This window comes from Myotis yumanensis, unplaced genomic scaffold, assembly GCF_028538775.1.
Source record: "Myotis yumanensis isolate MYYU_CA2020_CCGP unplaced genomic scaffold, mMyoYum1.0.hap1 SCAF_6, whole genome shotgun sequence".
Classification (NCBI taxonomy): Eukaryota; Metazoa; Chordata; class Mammalia; order Chiroptera; family Vespertilionidae; genus Myotis; species Myotis yumanensis.
This window is the reverse complement of record NW_027223757.1, coordinates 81,546,944-81,565,042: the sequence shown is the minus strand read 5'-3', so window position 1 is coordinate 81,565,042 and position 18,099 is coordinate 81,546,944. Positions and strand designations below refer to the sequence as shown.

Below are 18,099 nucleotides of genomic sequence, written 5' to 3'. Positions count from 1 at the left end.
TTAGTGTCTGGGAAGAAAATCTATTTATGTAACAAATTAAACATTTCTTATTATATAATCACCCTGTGATGATCTCAGATACTTAGCTAATGAAATAGCACAGCCAGGTGTTATGTCTGAGAAGAGGGGTGCAGAGCTGCCATATATGTGGCAGGCAGAGCGACTGGTTAAAGAAGCACAAGGTGAAATGTGTTGAAACCACATAAACGACACTGGAACTCGCAAGAGAGAGAAGAAATCCAAAAGCAGCAGGAAAAAAATTTTATAAGAATTTAGACATAAGAATCCTTATAGGTTTTTTTCTTCCTGGTTTGGTCATGGGCATGGTTAGTACAGACAAAATGGGAACTTTATTTATTTTTTAATTGATTTGAGAAAGAGAGAGAGACATGGCTTTGTTGTTCACTTATTTATGCATTCATTGGTTATTTCTTGTATGTGACCTGACCAGGGATTGAACACACAACCTTGGTATATGGGGACAACACTCTAACCAACTGAGCTACCTGGCCAGGGTCTGAAATGCAATCTTTAAGGGAGAGCAATTACAGGGTAAAAATCCTGAAGAATGAGATCAGAAAGAGAAAATGAGAGAAACAGAAAGGAATTAAGAAAGAAAAGAAGAGAGCTATACTGCTGACTTTTTCTTTTCTTTCATAAGGAAATACATGTGATAGGAAGGAAGAAAAGAAATGAGAAGGAGGAAGAGTGGATGAAAGAAAGGAATGTGAGTGCGTATGAAAAGGGTACAGGACAAGCATAAAACAGCTTTGAAGAGACTGTCATGGTATAGAAACCAAACAAAACAGGACAAAATAAAAAGTGAAGAAAACTAGACCAATAACTCTCAGGAGCTTAGATGCAAAAATCCTCAACAAAATGTTAGCCAAAGAAACTAACAATGTCTAAAAAATTATACATCCTGATCAAATGAGATTTATTCTAGGTATCTACAAAAAACCTACAGCCAACATTATGCTTAACAAGGAAAGACTAAATGTTTTCCCATAAAAATCAGTAACAAGGCAAGAATATCTGCTGTCACCACAGTAATTCACCACGGCACTGAAAGACAGAGCCAATGCAATAAGGCAAGAAGAAGGGGGAAGAGGAATACAGGTAGGAAAGGCAGAAATTAAAATATTATCTACAAAGAAGCTCCTAATGAATCTACAAAAACACTCCTAGGACCAATAAGTGAGGTTAGCAAAGTTGCGGATACAAGGTCAACATACAAAAAAAAAAAATCAGCTGTATTTCTACAAACAAGTCATGTACAATTGAGACTTAAAACTTGAAAATATACCATTTATAAAAGCTTCAAAATAACTGAAATATTTAGGTATAAATCTAACAAAACATGTATAGAATCTGTGTAATAAAATAAAAATGAAGATGTCTGCTGGCAGATAAATGATTGTGTAATTCAAGTAATTATCTACTAGCCAGAATATAAATGTGGCTATAAAATAAATAAGAGTGTGCAAAAGTAGGATTATAATTTTTATAAGGGAAATAATACAGTTAATAAATAATAATACAAGAATAAACTCTTTCACATACATAGAACTGTAAACCTACTTTTGCCCCACACTGTATAATGTAAATATTTATAATATATGTATATACTTATTTTTACATATTTATATATTATCAACATTTATAATATAAATAATATAAATAAAAGTTCAAGAAAATTATAGTACTATTCAGACTAATAAACACATTGTTCTACTTAATTGCACCAAGTTGTTTGACTATTTCCTCTGAAAGCATATTATTTTATACTTTTAAAGTAATTCAGAATTTGATTATTTAAAAGCAAAAACTGTTTAAAATCACACTAAAACTAAATCCTGTAATTTATGTAAGAGCAGCCAAACAAACAAACGTCTCTTCTGAATTTAGCAAGTTGCAACCTTTATAAAATTTGGGTTTTTTTTTGTCTTTTTGTGTTGTACCACTACAAAATGTTCTTGGTTTGAATCCAGGCACTCTCATGCTGTGTGTAAAAACAGCCAACAAGAGTGGAGGTCTGACTTAATGTGATCTTGCAAGCTCAAAGTCAAATCATTCTGAAACAATATTTTGTTCTGCCTGATTGACTCAGCAAATATTGACCTGAAATTCTGCCATGTACACATACTTTTCATGGTGCACTTCAGAATTTTCTCCTATTCTGCCCATAAAAAGGACCTCTCTTCCCTACTCGGATGCTGATTGCTAATATCAATGATCTGTTCCCATATCTGTAATCTGTGGTCTGAAACTGTGTCTAGTTGGAAATTCTCTTGCACATGAATTCCTCAACCTATGGCTGCTCAGCAGTGAAGATATTATCTAATCCACCTGCTTGATTGAAATAGGATTATACTAATTTTGATACATAATCACATAGCCAAAATGATTATTAAAATATTATATGGTAGCTAAAATCCTCACCAATGGAAAAATACCTACATTGACAAAATGTTGCTGTACAACTCTTGTTAGTAATCTATTCCTAGGTCATTTGGTGCTACTGGAATTTAAGGAATTATCTAATAATATATGGGAAAGATATGTACATTTTTTCCCCAGAAAGATTATTTTAAAGCCATACCAAAGCTTACCAAAATTTTAACTGGTTTCAGCACTTTTCTAGTAATGGCACCCGGGGCTCTTAAACGAATCGTTTCCAAAATACACCATTTAATTAGAGGGAGTTTCTTCAAGTCATCCTCAGACACTTTAATCTTATCTTTACCTGTAAAAAGAATTTAAAAAGAAAATGGACTTAAAGAGGGCAGGAAATGATTTCAGGTAAGCTCATAAACATAGGTTAGATACTACCTCTGACAGCTAGTGTTAATATTACTATTACTCTTTAAATACCAGCCTTAGACATTTATTGCCTCTTACCAAGATAAAATGTATAGCATCAGCATAAAAAAACTAAGTCAATGTTGATTGCTGCAACATGATGGATTGTATCCAATCTTGGTTCTCACAATCCTACGTCTGTCAAATGACTAAGACAGGCCCTGTCAGAAAGGTGTTCAATTTTCACCCATTTCATTCTTTCTTGTCCAAATTCTCATTTCACTTAAGGAAATAGCAATATAAGACTGGCATCAAAAGTACAAAGAATATGTCCCAAGAAATCTGAAACACCAATTAGAAAGGACATATGAACCCCTATGTTCATAGTAGCACAATTTATAATAGCTAAGATTTGGAAACAGCCCATCAGCAGATGAGTAGATTAAAAAACTGTGGTACAGTGGGGCCTTGACTTACGAGTTTAATTCGTTCCATGACGGAGCTCGTAACTCAAATTACTTGTATGTCAAATCAAAATGTGAACGAGTGAGACATGTGATGCTGGGCTGATGTTGTGGCGTTCACTGTGATGTTCGCTGAGCCAACTAGCAGTGGGGTATCTGAAGCTGGCTCGTAACCCGAATTTTAGCTCGCAACTCAAAGCAAAAAATCGGCTGAGAGACGGCTCATATCTCAAAAAACTCGTTAGTCAGGACACTCGTAAGTCAAGGCCCCACTGTACATATACACAATGGAATACTACACTGCTATAAAAAAGAAGGAACTTTTACCATTTGCACCAGCATGGATGGAACTGGAGAGCATTACGCTAAGTGAAATAAGTCAATCAGGGAAAGATAAATATCACATGATCTCACTTATTTGTGGAATATAATGAACAACATAAACTGATGAACAAAAATAGATCCAGAGACAGAGAAAGACCCACCAGACTGTCAAACCTAAGAGGGAAGGCCGGGGAGGGTGGTGTGTGTGGCGGGGGAGAGGGGGTGTAAGAGATCAACCAAAGACTTGTATGCATGCATATTAGTATAACCAATGGACATGTACACTGGGGTGGTGGGGGCTTGTCCTGGGGGGTGAGAGTGGCCGGGAAGGGGTCGATGGTGGAAAAAGGAGACATATGTAATTCTTTAAATAATTAAAAAAAAAAAAGAAAAGAAACAGAAGAAACAATTGCCTGGTGGGGGGTGGGGTGGGAGTACAAAGTAAGAGATCTGAGAAGCCACCTGGCTTACTTCTTCTATCTCTTCCCTGCTGATTCATTTTTGTTTTTGCTTCTTTTTAATCAGACATTCCAGAAGTTTCCCCCCAAAATATTAGGAAATGGGTGATGAGATACATGTATTTCATCCGGACTGATGATTCCTCTACACATAGGTGCATCAGATGTTCCTAATGTAGCATGCATAGCTTAGCTAATACTCAGACCCAAAGCAACTGAAAAAGGATGGAGGCCAATCTGTTTATGATCCAAAGTATGGGCAGGGCCTTAAGTCAGATTAGACAACTTAGCTAATGGTGGTATTTCAAGTAAAATGTTTCCATTTTGAAAATTAAAACAACTCAGCTTTCAATTGGTTTTGCAGTATTTGCTTAATAAACGTAACAACACTGTCAGTTAAATGAAGTCAACTTTCCTTTTTGCTTCCCAACTGTACTGGGAATGACTGGGTAAGAGTGGAATATAGGGTCTCAAGCATGTCTCTCCTACATTCTAGATGAGGCTTGCTTCTAAAAGCAAGCCCGTTCTGCATGAGAAATGGATCCGTGCTGCCTGGGACACTATGTCAGCACATGTGAAATTCCTGGGGAGTTAGAAGCAAAGTCTTTGGTAGAGTCTGGGAACCAGGGCTTTTGGACTCTGGTTCTACTAATCCCCATAGGGGTTCCTACACACTCTGTTAAGCTCGATAGGTTCTTGACACAAATAGGGACCAGGAGCTGAGTTAGGCTCTACCAGGATTACAACAATGAAGGCTTCTTGCAACACATTTAGTCTCGTAGGAGGTAAGAGACAAGCTCATAGTTAACTGGTACACCACGTAGGCAAGGAAGCTATTCTGTGAGGTGTGAAAGGCAGGGATGCTCACATTCAATTACAGGTAAAGCTAAATATTCTATGAGTATCTTCCTCTAAAGCTACAAATATAATTAGTTCCTTGTATAAATAGATCTCAGTAAATACATATTGAACTAACAAATGGCCCAACTTCCACATGGAGAGATGAATAGTGGATATTCTAGGCAAACAAAAGACGAAGAGCAAGTCCCTGAAAAAGTTTGCTCTACTAACAGTGAAGATTCTAACCTTTTATTTTATTACTAGAGGCCCGGTGCACGACATTCGTGCACTAGGGAGTGTGGGGGTCCCTCAGCCTGACCTGCACCCTCTCCAATCTGGGAGCCCTCAGGGGAGCCCTCTCGAACCCGGGAGTTTCTGTCTGTCTTTGCAATCATATGAGTGAATTGTCTGAGACCCCAACTCAGTTTGGTTTGTTGCTCACAGAATAATGGGGCCTTTTTTTTCTTTGCTTCATTGGTGGAGATTTCCTGGAAGTTTTAGAATATCTTCCCTTTAATTTTTCCTAGACACTCTGATTTTACTAATGTCTTTCACCTTTGCTTTACCTCCATCCCACACCGCAACAGTAACTTGCTCCAGGCTCACTTTGCTCTAGTGTATAGGACAGTGGTCAGCAAACTCATTAGTCAACAAAACCAAATATCAATAGTATGACGATTGAAATTTCTTTTGAGAGCCAAATTTTTAAAACTTAAACTATATAGGTAGGTACATTGTTATTAACTTAATTAGGGTACTCCTAAGGCTTAGGAAGAGCCATACTTAAGGGGCCAAAGAGCCACATGTGGCTCGTGAGCCTCAGTTTGCCGAACATGGGTCTAGGAGATCCGTCTGCCACCAGAACTACTATTCCCAGAATTCCTGGTGCTCCCCGTGCTCTTGGTTTTCCTTTCCTGCTTTGTCTCCATCTCATGGCCTCCCACTCTGCCAAGTCCTCCAAGCCACCAGCTCTCTCTCTCTGCTCTCTGTCTGGCAGCTTGGGGAGCCAAGTTCCCCAAGATGCTCCACTCTCCACCAGCTCTCCTGCTCTGCTCTCCGCCCGGCACCTGTGTATGCAAATTAACCCGCCATCTTTGTTGGGTTAATTTGCATACTCACTCCTGTTTGGCTGGTGGGCATAGTGGAGGGACGGCCAATTTACATGTTTCTCTTTTATTATATAGAATATTATCTTTTATTTTATTTTTCTGACCTCTTTATTACTTTTTAGAAAAAAAGAGATTTTATAAAAGTTATTATTAGAGTAATTGAATTGTAAAGTGCAAAAATGTTTTGTGTTATGTAATATAGAAAGAAAAGCTTCTTTTGAGTTGAATGTAATATTTAAAATCTATTATGACCTATAAAAATATGAGAGCTGTAGACTACTCTTGGAGAACAAATGTTTTGATAAAATATTTTTAGTTTCTCAAAACCCAATGTGATGTGGGAAAAGCAAGGTAGTATTCTTGGATTATTCAAAGAAAAAAAGGAAATATGCTAAGTTTTCAAACAACATCTTTAGGTTAAAGACCTTTCTTATTATAACTCTTAGAAAAGGCTCTGTACTCATACTGTGCATATTTCAGTGCACATCTGTGGTTTGTTCCCCCAGCGTTTTGACTCTAAAATTAGGAGGCTTCACTTGGATGCATGCCAACTTCATCATCAAGTGCTTGAGAACCTAAAGCCACCTAGGACCAGTGCAGAAGACATCCAGAGAAGAAATCATGGGTGATTTCGGGTAAAATTCAGAGACGGTTGTTTAACCATGTGCATAAATGCAATGAGTCAAACCAAATCTTAGGATATTTGAAATCAAATAAAAGTAACAGAGTAACTATAAATTATATTTGTTAAGGCTATATAATGGATTGAAATTCTATTATTTAACCCACATATTCACACAATAGAAATTTGCTTCATATCTGTCACATGCTAGCCTATGCACAGGTGCCATAAGAGGCAGGAAGAGAATAATACTAATATATTAACCACCTAACGTCACAGATACTTTGGGCCACTTCATTTATTTCTTATAACTCTCTGCCAGCGATCAAGCCTCAGAGAGATTATTGTGTGGGAAGACCAGCCCCTGTGCTTCAAACCCATGTCTTCCTACATTGAAAACCCTTGCCCTTGATCACTGTGTTCCATCACTTCCCCTCAGAGGAGAAAGGAAGGAGAAAAATACAGCCATTGCCCTAAAGGAGCATGGACACAAGGACCCAAAATCTTATCTAGATATAAATAACCATAACAGAAGTTTCACGAGAGAGGATTCAAGTGGCAGCTGTGTTCATCACCTCCTGACTAGGACTGGAGTTTCAGCTACTAGTAAGCCTGCAGGGATGAGTGAGGCTCACCCAGGCAGAAAGAAAAGGCACTTACATGCCAAAATTAATCATAAAAATATGATTTCTTGGACTTAAAGAAAATAAACACAAATCAAATACAATCACCAAAGTGTGAGAGATGGCTATTCCGGTGCCTTAATATTTAAGCCCCTGTCCCTTACACACACACACACACACACACACACACACACACACGGAATATAAAATACAGAAAATCTCTTTCTATAGTCCTGGGGTAATATTACATAAGGACTTAACTAATAATTTGGGGGGGAATAATCCATGTTTTGAAAGAAAAGAAAAGGAATGGTAGATATCCGTTGTGTCATTCAGACCTTTTGAGATATATTCTAAAAACACTGAATCAGCCCTAACCGGTTTGGCCCAGTGGATAGTGCGTCAGCCTTCGGACTGAAGGGTCCCAGGTTTGATTCCGGTCAAGGGCATGTACCTCGGTTGCAGGCACATCCCCAGTAGGGGGTGTACAGGAGGCAAATGATTGATGTTTCTCTCTCATTGATGCTTCTAACTCTCTATCGCTCTCCCTTCCTCTCTGTAAAAATATATCAATAAAATATATTTAAAAAGAAAACACTGAATCAGAAGGTGAGGTTGCAAAGTGGGGTTGAATACCGAGGGCCCCTGTGCTTCCCACAAATGAAAGACAGATGTAGATGCTACCAAGGGACACATGGAAAGATGAAGAAAAGCAAATAATAAGCTCCACTGAAATGTAAACAGTGCATCCCTCCACATCCCTCCACCTCTTTCTTTACTTTAGAAAGCATGGATTCTCAGTTCTGTTTGTTGTTCTCTGCTGTGAGTTAAGCTTTCCTTTGCAGAGGCTGCCTTTTCATATTCACAGAACAGCTTGTTTAAAATACTTAAAGGTGTATGCAAAAGGTCACAGTACACATGAAGAATGAAGGTGGGACAAAAATGCATGACATAAAGGTTGAAAAATAAAGAAACTGATGTAATAACCTTAAGCAATGATTCCTATCAAAATTCGGTCAGGAAATTCGCTTCCAAAATTTTATGATAATTTATTTAAAAAGTAAAAGTTAACTAATAAAAATTAGTGTGAATTTTAGACTGTTATTAGGGAAATTATGTAATCGCTTTTAAAAAAAGCATTTCTATGAATTCTACTAAAAAATAACGAAGCAATGAGATCAACTGTAGAAAGAGATCAAGGGCAAGAAACTAGTTTCCTGGCATATTTTCTCAACCATAGACCTCAAGAAAAACTTCTGAAAAAAAAATCCATTTTTAGAGAACAGAAACAAAGCTAAAGAAAATAGTAAATAGCTTATATCCACAGGGGAATAAAATCAGTATCTTACATTCTTCCCTTTATTTCAGAAATTTTAAAAACTTCAATATTTTAAGTAATGTCCAAAAGTTCAATTTTTAAAAATTATACCTCTATTTTATGCCAGGAATATCCTATATAATAAAAGGCTAATATGCAAATAGACCAAACAGCGGAACAACCGAACAACCAAACAACTGGTCACTATGACGTGTGCTGACCACCATGGGGCGTGTGTGGAACATTGCCGGTGTTGGTTGCGGTGGGATGGTGGAGCAGGTGAGCAAGGGCGCCAGACCAAGACGGGGCGTGCCGGTCACTGTCATCGAGTGAGCCTCTGGTGGTTACTGAAAATTCTTTGCTCCTGCGCACCACAGTCCTGCCTGGCACTCGCACCTGCTACCAGCGCTGGCCCTGCTCACACCCACTGCCAGCGCCAGCCCCACTTACACCTGCAGCTGGTCCTGTCTTGATCGCTCGCACCATCAGCGGGTGCGATCAGTGGCTGCCAGTCCTGATCACCCCGAAGGCTTCTCCACTTCCCCCTGCTCCTGAGGGGCGATTGGGGCAGCAGCCACCACTCGCACCCACAGATGGCGCCAGCCTCACTCGTACCCACTGCTGTGTTCCACACCGTCAGCGGGTGGGAGCAGTGGCGGTGGGAGCAGGGCTGCCGGCAGACAGGGGACTGGGGGCCATGGTGGGAGGGGCAGGGCAGGGGCACGAAGGATGAGCCAAGACATGCCCCTGTGCTTACCACAGCCTCGTGGCCCACAGTTCCTTTCAAGGTGCACAAATTCGTGCACTGGGCCCCTAGTATTCTTATATTTAAAAAGTTATTGTGTTTTTTTTTCTCCCAGAAGAAACCCATGTTCACTGGGAAAGGTTAGTATACTGCAAATAGAGAGAATAGTGGATAAAATGTACTGAAATAGATAACATCACTTACAATAAGCTTTATATCTCAAAAGACCTTACAACAGTTATTTATAGGTAGTAAGAACATGCTGGTTACAGATTTTTGGAAATTTTCAGTGAGATTTTGTTGACTTGTTTCCCAAATGGGAAAAGCAATAAACCCCTTTCTACAATTATTCTGTTAAATTTGATAAATAAATACTGTGAAACTGATCTTTGAGTATTTAAAGGGCAAATTAATTTTAAATTGTGTATAAAGACCCCAATGACCTTTCCCTTCTCCAAATATGTATTACCCTCTATCCCTGCAGACTAAGAGAAAAATGCCCAGGACAGAGGGAGACCAGAATTGAGAAACAAAGAGTAGCAGAAATAGGAAGAGAGAAATGAAAGAGAATTAGTGAGTAAATAAGGTCACAGAGCTAAGCTGGTTAAGCAAGGTGCACATTCGAGGGACTTAATTATCTACACAATAAGACCCAGGTTTTTCATAATGTTGCAAATTATGTCTGTGGCTGGACCTTCCCCATTGACATGAGTAAGACATGGATGCAAAAGATTCTCCAGAGTGTGTTAAGAAAGGGAGAGGCTTTTAAAAAAATTTATATTTTTTTAATTGATTTCAGAGAGGGAGAGGGAGAGAGAAATAGAAACATCAATGATGACAGAGAATCATTGATCGGTTGCCTCCTGCATACTCTCTATTGGAGATGGGATAGAGCCCACAACCCAGGCATGTGTCCTTGACCAAAATTGAACTTGGGACCCTTAGTCTGAAGGCTGACACACTATCCACTGAGCCAAACCTGCTAGGGCAAGAAAGGGAGAGGCTCTTTGAAGAACAGACTGATGTTTAGCAGAGGGAAGTGGGGAGGGAGGATGGATGAAAAAGGTGAAGGGAGTAAGAGGTACAACTTGGTAGTTACAGAACAGTCATGGGGATGTAAAGTACAGCATAGGGAGTATAGTCAATAATATTGTAATAACTATGGATGGTGCCAGGTGGATACTGGAAATATGGGGTGGGGGACCACTTTGTAAAGTATATAACTATCTAACCACTATGCTGTATACCCGAAACTAGGACAGGGAGAGAGAGACCAGAATTGAGAAACAAAGAGTAGTAGAAATAGGATACTGAATGTAAACTGTAATTGAAAAATACAATTTAAAAAATGTACTTGTTTTCAACTTGTTGAGCTGAGCCATGTTTCCCATCTCTAAGAATTAAGGGAATAATAAACTGATGAGCCATCAAATAAAAAGGGAGATGCTGTTTTGGTTTTAAGAAGGGAGTAACAGAGAGGTCACTAGGCAGTGAGGCCTGAGGAACAGAACAGGGTTTCACTTGCATAGGAGAGCTGAGCTTTTAAAAATGCAGCCTACCACGGAAGAAGGCCCTCCAATCTCCAATCCTCCTTCCCCTCCTCCCTTCTTCCTGCCACCCTGCCTTTGTCCTCCTCCCTCTTGCAGACGTCCTGATCTGATTCTGATCCTTCTGCATATAGTACAGGGCGACTCTGGATTTATGGCATCTGAAGACATAGAATGGGGGTTTATTGGGCACCTAAAGTAGAGAGTATATATAATTTCTTAACACACACACACACACACACACACACACACACACACACACACAAACAAGAGGGAGGGAAGAGGGAGAGAGATGAAAAAGGTAATGAATTAATGAAAGAAAAGAACAGAACAGATCCCTGGAGGTTATCTAGGTCCCGCTGCCTCATTCAGATATCTCACAGAAACCTCTGGAATGTGAAGAAAGGGCTGATAGAAAGAGGTCCAGTAAGACAAGCTCCAGAGGTGAGAACACGAATGCAAAAGATAAGCTGTGTCCACCCTTCTCGGAAACACATGGCTTGCTCTACCTTATCAAGCAAACAGTAAGCTTACAGTGCTGAAAACCTTCCAAAAAATCAAGTTAAAAAACAGTATTCTGTGTTATCTACCAAATATTTCTTTCATAGAGAAAAATATATATGCTGGGTTTGTTTGTTTGTTTACAAAAGATTAATTTCATTATTGTGCATGTACATTATTGTGTATGTGCATTACTGTAAACGTTCTGAGACCAAATTCTGTGAGAAAGATATTAAGTTAAATTTATAGCAAGTTCAAGAGAGAGAAGATGAGAGTAGAGGAACGATTAGGATGTGTGTGACAGCCTACGACATTCAATGCTTTCTAATTCACCGCAGTTCCCTATGAATTCTTTATTGAGTCTCCCCAATGACTGCAGGTTTCTTGAATATAAATTTACCTTAACTGTTGATAGTTGAGAAACTTTTCCCTCAAGAGTGGAAACATTACTTTTCTCCTCTAATTATTTTTAGCTTTGAAAGAAAAAATCGTGAATTTGCTTTCTGCTGGCAAATGGCAAATGAATAAGGGTTGTGCTGATCCACTGATTTTTCTGTAACAGTTGTGTCCTATTTTTTTAATAGCAGCATTATCATTGGTGTTAATACCTGGTAGGGCAGGTCTGGCCTTACTAGTTTATGTTTATAATAATTCTGATGCCTACTCACATTTACTTTTCAAATAATATTAAGTCGCTCAGTTCATTTTCCCCAAAAAACATTGGAATTCTCATTATAATTAACTAAATGTATATTAATTCTAAAAGGTTTGGCCTTTAAATTGGTAGGCTGTTTTCTTAATTAAGGTTGTTTTATCAAAACATATGATTTTATAAAATGTTAGAATTCCTCCATATAGGTTGTACACCAACCCAATTTCTTTATGCAAGAGAAACACCAGTTACATGAATAGAAAGGACAGATATAAATGGAAAAGAAGGTTTAAAAAGCAGCTTAAGACACTTGTGGTTGGGAAAACAAAGAATAAGCCTCGAGGCTATCCATGGATTCTGAATAGGGTGAGGCATTAGGGATCACAGCTGCAGCCACATCTCCTTCAATTCTTCCCTCTAACCACAAGCTTCTGCCAACTGCCTCAGTCGTTTTTGCGCTTTCAACTCTGGTTATTCTGACTTGTCCAGGGTGGGTATGGCTTTTTGGCTAAATCCTTGGTATGGCTAAATCCTTTTGTCTGAGGATTTAGCATAAAATTTTATTATCAAAAACATATATTCCTACTGTTGGGAAAGACCATCATGTGCGGTCTTTCAACCCAGCTCAGTCACGTTAGAATGGCCCTTGAGCCTGGGACACGCCTTCCCAAGAGACGAAGAGCCCACACAGCCTGGGCAGGACTCACCCCCTGGTGTGGGAACATTCTGCCTTGCTTCAGGCACCATGAACACTCTTTTATCTCTGCTTGAAGTGTGTGCAGCGTATGGTACCTGTCCAACACCACTGTTTTATCTTTCCCTCCAGAGGAGGGGAAGGAGTTAAGAATCAACAGACTGACCCTCCCCAACCCTTTCCCATGCACTTATAAAAATATACCAAATTTTATTCTATCAATTCAAGAAAAGTTTAATGCTACTATACCAAGTCAACCATGTAAGATTCCCTTCTGGAGGGAAAATCCTGTTATTTTAAGAAATACTTCTCTCATATATTAAAAATAGGTTATCAGTTTCTCCCTTATGGAAATGTAAAATGTACCCTGCTTTATATCATAACACTTTTAAGAACATTCCAATACTGAATAAATAAAAGAGTGAGATATTGACTGAATAAGATAACAATGGGTAGATAATAAGACATAAAATAAGTTTTGATCTAGAAACACCCTTATAAACTGCATGATGATTCTAAATTTGGATTGTGTTCTCTGGAGAGATGTTGACCCAACTTAAAGATCTTTACCTCAGTCTTTTCTAAAGAGGAAAAGAGATTATCCAAATGCCTGAATAATTCTCCAACAGGACACTGAAAAGAAAAACTGCATCTAAATGAGAAATGTAGAGGATAAACAAAAGGGGTTACAGGTGGTGCACTAGGGTGAGAGAATAGGAAGCTTTAATAAAACAGGAAGTGCCAGAGTAGGACCTTCTCCAGGTTTGTACATTTGAAGAGGGATATCAAATAATCTACAGTCACCAGAGGTATCTCTTCCCACCTGCTGAAGCTATGCAATAAGAAAGGAGAGAGTGGGCTACAGTATCACAAGACACACTTCAGGTGGAGGCAGGAAGTGGTGGAGGAAATGCAGCCGCTGGGAAATCTCTGGTGGGTGCAAGCAGGGCCAGTGCTGTCACAGGATGTGAGCGGCAGCTGCTGCCCCAATCACCCCTCAGGAGCAGGGGGAGGTGGAGAAGCCCTGAGGGGCGATTCACACCTGCTGACAGTGCTGAGTGATTGGGACTGGCGCTGGGCACCAGCAGCAGGTGTGAACAGTGACTCTAGTGCTGGCAACAGATGAGAGCGGGGTTGGCGCTGGCAGCAGGTGCCAGTGCCTGATGGGACCATGGCACGCAGGAGCAAAGAATTTTCAGTAACTACCAGAGGCTCACCCCAATGACAGCAACCAGTGCCCTGCCTTGGTCTGGCACCCCCGTTCACCTGCTCCACCATCCTGCCACAGTTGATGCCTGCCATGTTCCGCACATACCCCCTGGTGATCAGCACACGTCATAGCAACCCGTTGTTCAGTTGTCCCATCGTTTGGTCCATTTGCATATTAGGGTTTTAAATATATAGACTAGTGGCCCATTGCATGAAGATTCGTGAAATAGGCCTTCCTTCCCCTGGCTGCAGCACCGGTTTTCCTCCGGCACCTGGGACCAAGGCCCTTGGTCTGGCCGCAGCAGTGAGACTTGGCTTCTCCACTCCAGCTGCTCCCAGCCCTTATTTTTTTTTCCAGTTCCTTGAGCAGAGCCCAGGGCGGGCTGGAGGCCTGCATCGCCCCCAGCGACCCAGGCCCCCTACAACCCAGGCCCCAAGCCCCTCCTTGAGCGGAGTCCAGGACGGGTGGGAAGCTTGGCTTCCTCTGTCGCCGGGAGCAACCCAAGCCTCCTGCTCGCTCCAGCTCCGTGGCTGCCACCATCTCCAGTCATCTTCAGTCTTTGCTCCATGCCTGCATATGCAAATTAACCACCATCTTAGTTGGGTTAATTTGCATAGTCGCTCTGTTTGGCTGGTGGGTATAGTGGAGTGGCGGAGTGACGGAGTGATGGTTAATTTGCATGTTTCTTGTTTATTAGTGTAGATAGTCTCCTAATAATTCCATGATTTGGGCATTCTTATTTTGCCATTATTCCAAAGAGAAAACAGGCTTCAAAAATTTGGTAAATTAAATAAGGATGGTGGGTTTAAACCCAGGAAATCTGATCTCAGTTCTTATACTGTGTTTCTGAGGTTATGACAAGCTATTGAAATAATATGTTGTAATTTATAAATTCAAAGTTAAAACTAAAAGACTAATTTCTAGGAATTATACCCCAAAACTCTGTATCAAAGTAAAATATTCTTTATCAGCTTCTCCATGACATGATAATGTAGGTTTCACTGAAGATCAAAGGATAAAATAAAATGTTAGGCAAGAAAATGCCTTACAGAACTCAAAACTCTGAGAAATGCTAGCATTCATTACCACTCATATGGATTCTTGGGTTTGAAATGACTCAGCGTCCCATATTACTGATTAGATATTAGCTGAGGCTAGGGTTCTGCTAACTCAAAAATTCAGTGCAGAAAATTGTCAGAACTTCTTTACATAAAACATGTCCTCTGAACTGTTTAATGGGATAGGAGACAGAGCTGCAAATGAAGACTAGACCAAGACACTCATCTCTTAAAAGTATATCCTTATATTTGTTCATTAAGTTCATTCAGAAAATATCTGTTGAGTAATTTTTTGGTTCTAGGCAGTTGGAGATACTATAGAGAGCACAAGAGGCATTGTTGCTGTTGTTGGAGAGGTTATGTTCTGGTGAAGGCGGTGGAGGATAAATAAATAAATACACTAATAAATAAATAATCATGTGAATGAAGGAAATAAGGAGTAAGATGAGCCAGAGCAGCACTGGGGCAGAGCTAGGGAAAGTGTCTTTAGGTAGGGTAAGTCTACAAGTCCTGTCTGAGGAAATGACATTCAAGCTGAATGATGAACAAGTACAACAGAAAGGTTCCAGGCACAGAAAACCTACACAATTCACCAGCAGGTACACATCTCCAAAGAAACAACATAAATATTCCCTTTTCTCTCCTAACATCTGCTAGATACCCCCCAACCTGCTTCCACATGACAGAAAAGCAATTCATGAGCTTCCTTGAAAGCACCTTGCACCATACCTCACTCCCCTTCACAGCCCTGGCATTTCTCACAGTGCCAAGTCCATGAAGGGAGGAGTGAAGGCTTAATCCATCTGGAAGGTTTCCTAAAAGAAATCTTAAAACGTATGGTTCAAGGTTATGTCAGCTAAAAAAAAAAAAAGGACTTCAAAAACTCCCTCTTTAGAACGAATGAGAAATATGGTAAAAATGGTCAGGATCACTTTTTCAGAACTCTGAAAATTAACCAAGGGCTTACAGCAATTCAGGGAGTGCTTATCCAAGCAAAATGGCTGAATCGTGGTAAAAACAGCAAGCTTAATGACACTTTAGCTTGCCCTATTGCCATCCCCCTCTCTAAAGCTCCACAGTAACCTTGAGTATCAATATCTGCAGTCATAGTGCAATCAGTTGCCCTGCAGCCACCAGAGGGGGTAGAATAGGGTTGGAACTACTCTGAAGCTTCGTTCCTAGAAAATTATCATTACTTGACTTGTGTGGCAGTCCCCTGGAAAACCCCACTTGCAAGACTGTCTTGATCTGACCTGACTTGGAGCTCCCCACTGGAAAAAGTCTTTTCCTCCGGGATGTTGGCTGAAAACTTTTAAAGATAATTGTTTAACTTGGCAGCTACCTGAAGCAAGAGATAACAGTTGGGACAAACAACAAATAAACCCAAAATATTAAAATAAAAAGCTAGGAAATGAGATGTCCTAAGGGCTTTGAAGAGTTGCAGTGCATTCCTGGAAATATGGAAGGCCATGCACTTGTGTAGCACTGAACAAATGCCCAGGGCTTTACTCATGCTCCCAAAAGACCTGAGAAGTCCCAGTGTTTCACTGATAGCTGACTTTGAGGTTCTGTGCAAGCAGGAAGTAAAAGCTAAGGCAGAATTGTCAATTGCTGGCCACGTGTTGAAGTAGGCCTCAACATGCACACAGAGTCCCTTGGCAAAGAATGGGAGGCTTGTTGGTTCCTAGTGTAAAAATACTCTGCTCAAGTATCGGTTGACCACTAAACTAACAAAGTAGAGACATAAGTGGCCACATATGATAAGGAATACAAACTAAGTTACTAAAACAAACAACAATAAGCAGCAATAACAATAAACATGAGAGGAGAATCTGATTTCCAGAGTTGCCACATTATGTAATTAAAAATATCCAGTTTTCAGCAAAAATTGATAAGACATGCAAAAGGAAATATGAAATAAGACATGAAACAAAAAATACTGACCATACACAGAGAAAAAAGCAATCAATATAAACTATCCCTGAAGAAACTCAGATATTGGGCTTACTAAAAAAGACTTTAGATGGTTTAAATATATCCAAAGAATTGAAAAAGTCAAGTCAAAGAACTAAGTATCAATAAAGAGATATAAATGATAAACAATAAAGATTAGAATGGAAATAAATGAAGTATAAACTAGAATATCAAAAGAAAAAATAAAATCAAACAAAATAGACAAAACCAAAAGTTAGTTCTTTGTAAACAATACTGGCAACTCTTTAGCTACATTGACTAAGGGGGAGGGAGGAAAAAAAGAAAAAGAACACATTACCAAAAGGAAGAGGAGAGATGTTTTCCTTGTGACCTAACAGAAAGAAAAAGGATTATGGGGAATACTGTGAATAATTGTATGCCAACAAGTTAAATAACCTAGATGAAATGGGCAAATTCCTAAAAAGTTACAAAACTAAACTCAAGAAGAAATTGATAATGTGAATATGCTTGTAAGTGGAGATATTTAATTTTTTAAAAACCCTCTCGCAAAGAAAATCTCTGGACTAGTTTACTTCACTGGTGAATTCTACCGTATGGGTAATGAAGAATTAACAACAATCCTTTAAAAATTCTACCAAAAAAAAAAAAAATAGAAGAATAGGGAACATTTCTGAAGGTATTCTATAAAGCTAGAATTATCCTACTATCAAAACCACCCCAAAACATTGCAAGAAAACTATAGACTAATATCCCTTATTAATGTTAATGTAAAATTCCTCAACAAAATACTAACAAACCGAATCCAGTGATATATAAAAATTATATGTTTTATATGGATTATACACCATGATTAAGTAGGATTTATCCCAGCAATACAAGGGTGGTTCAACATCTGAAAATCAATTAATGTAAAGCATCACAATATAAAACATTATGTTAAGTCAAAGAAGCCAGACACAAAAGACCAAGTATGCAACAGTAGTAGCCTTTACCCTTAAACTTGTGTTATAAGAAAGATAGGTAAAGTATCTGTGATGGGCTCTAGGAATGAGTTTTGAGGCCTGAGAGATGCAGAATTGGAAATTCACCGAGGACATCTCCAAGAAGGAAATAGTGATCTTGTGATAGAAAAGAGCATACAAATGGGAAAACTGCCATCCTGAGTCGGATCCTTGTTCCATGCACTCTAACGTTCTT

General features: G+C 39.3%; 1 protein-coding gene across 2 annotated transcripts in view; it reads right to left on the bottom strand.

The window, feature by feature from the left end:
- CYP39A1 (cytochrome P450 family 39 subfamily A member 1) overlaps nucleotides 1–18,099 on the bottom strand; it is a 73,673-nt gene that overhangs the window by 26,644 nt on the left and 28,930 nt on the right. Inside the window, exons 8-9 of one of the 2 annotated variants that reach the window (XM_070418471.1) lie at nucleotides 17,240–17,272; nucleotides 2,613–2,746 (exon numbers count right to left, since the gene is read on the bottom strand). In XM_070418471.1, the coding sequence (XP_070274572.1) occupies nucleotides 2,613–2,746; nucleotides 17,240–17,272 (167 nt within the window). The remainder of the gene's footprint in view (nucleotides 1–2,612; nucleotides 2,747–17,239; nucleotides 17,273–18,099) is intronic. The other variant, XM_070418472.1, reaches the window with a different exon arrangement.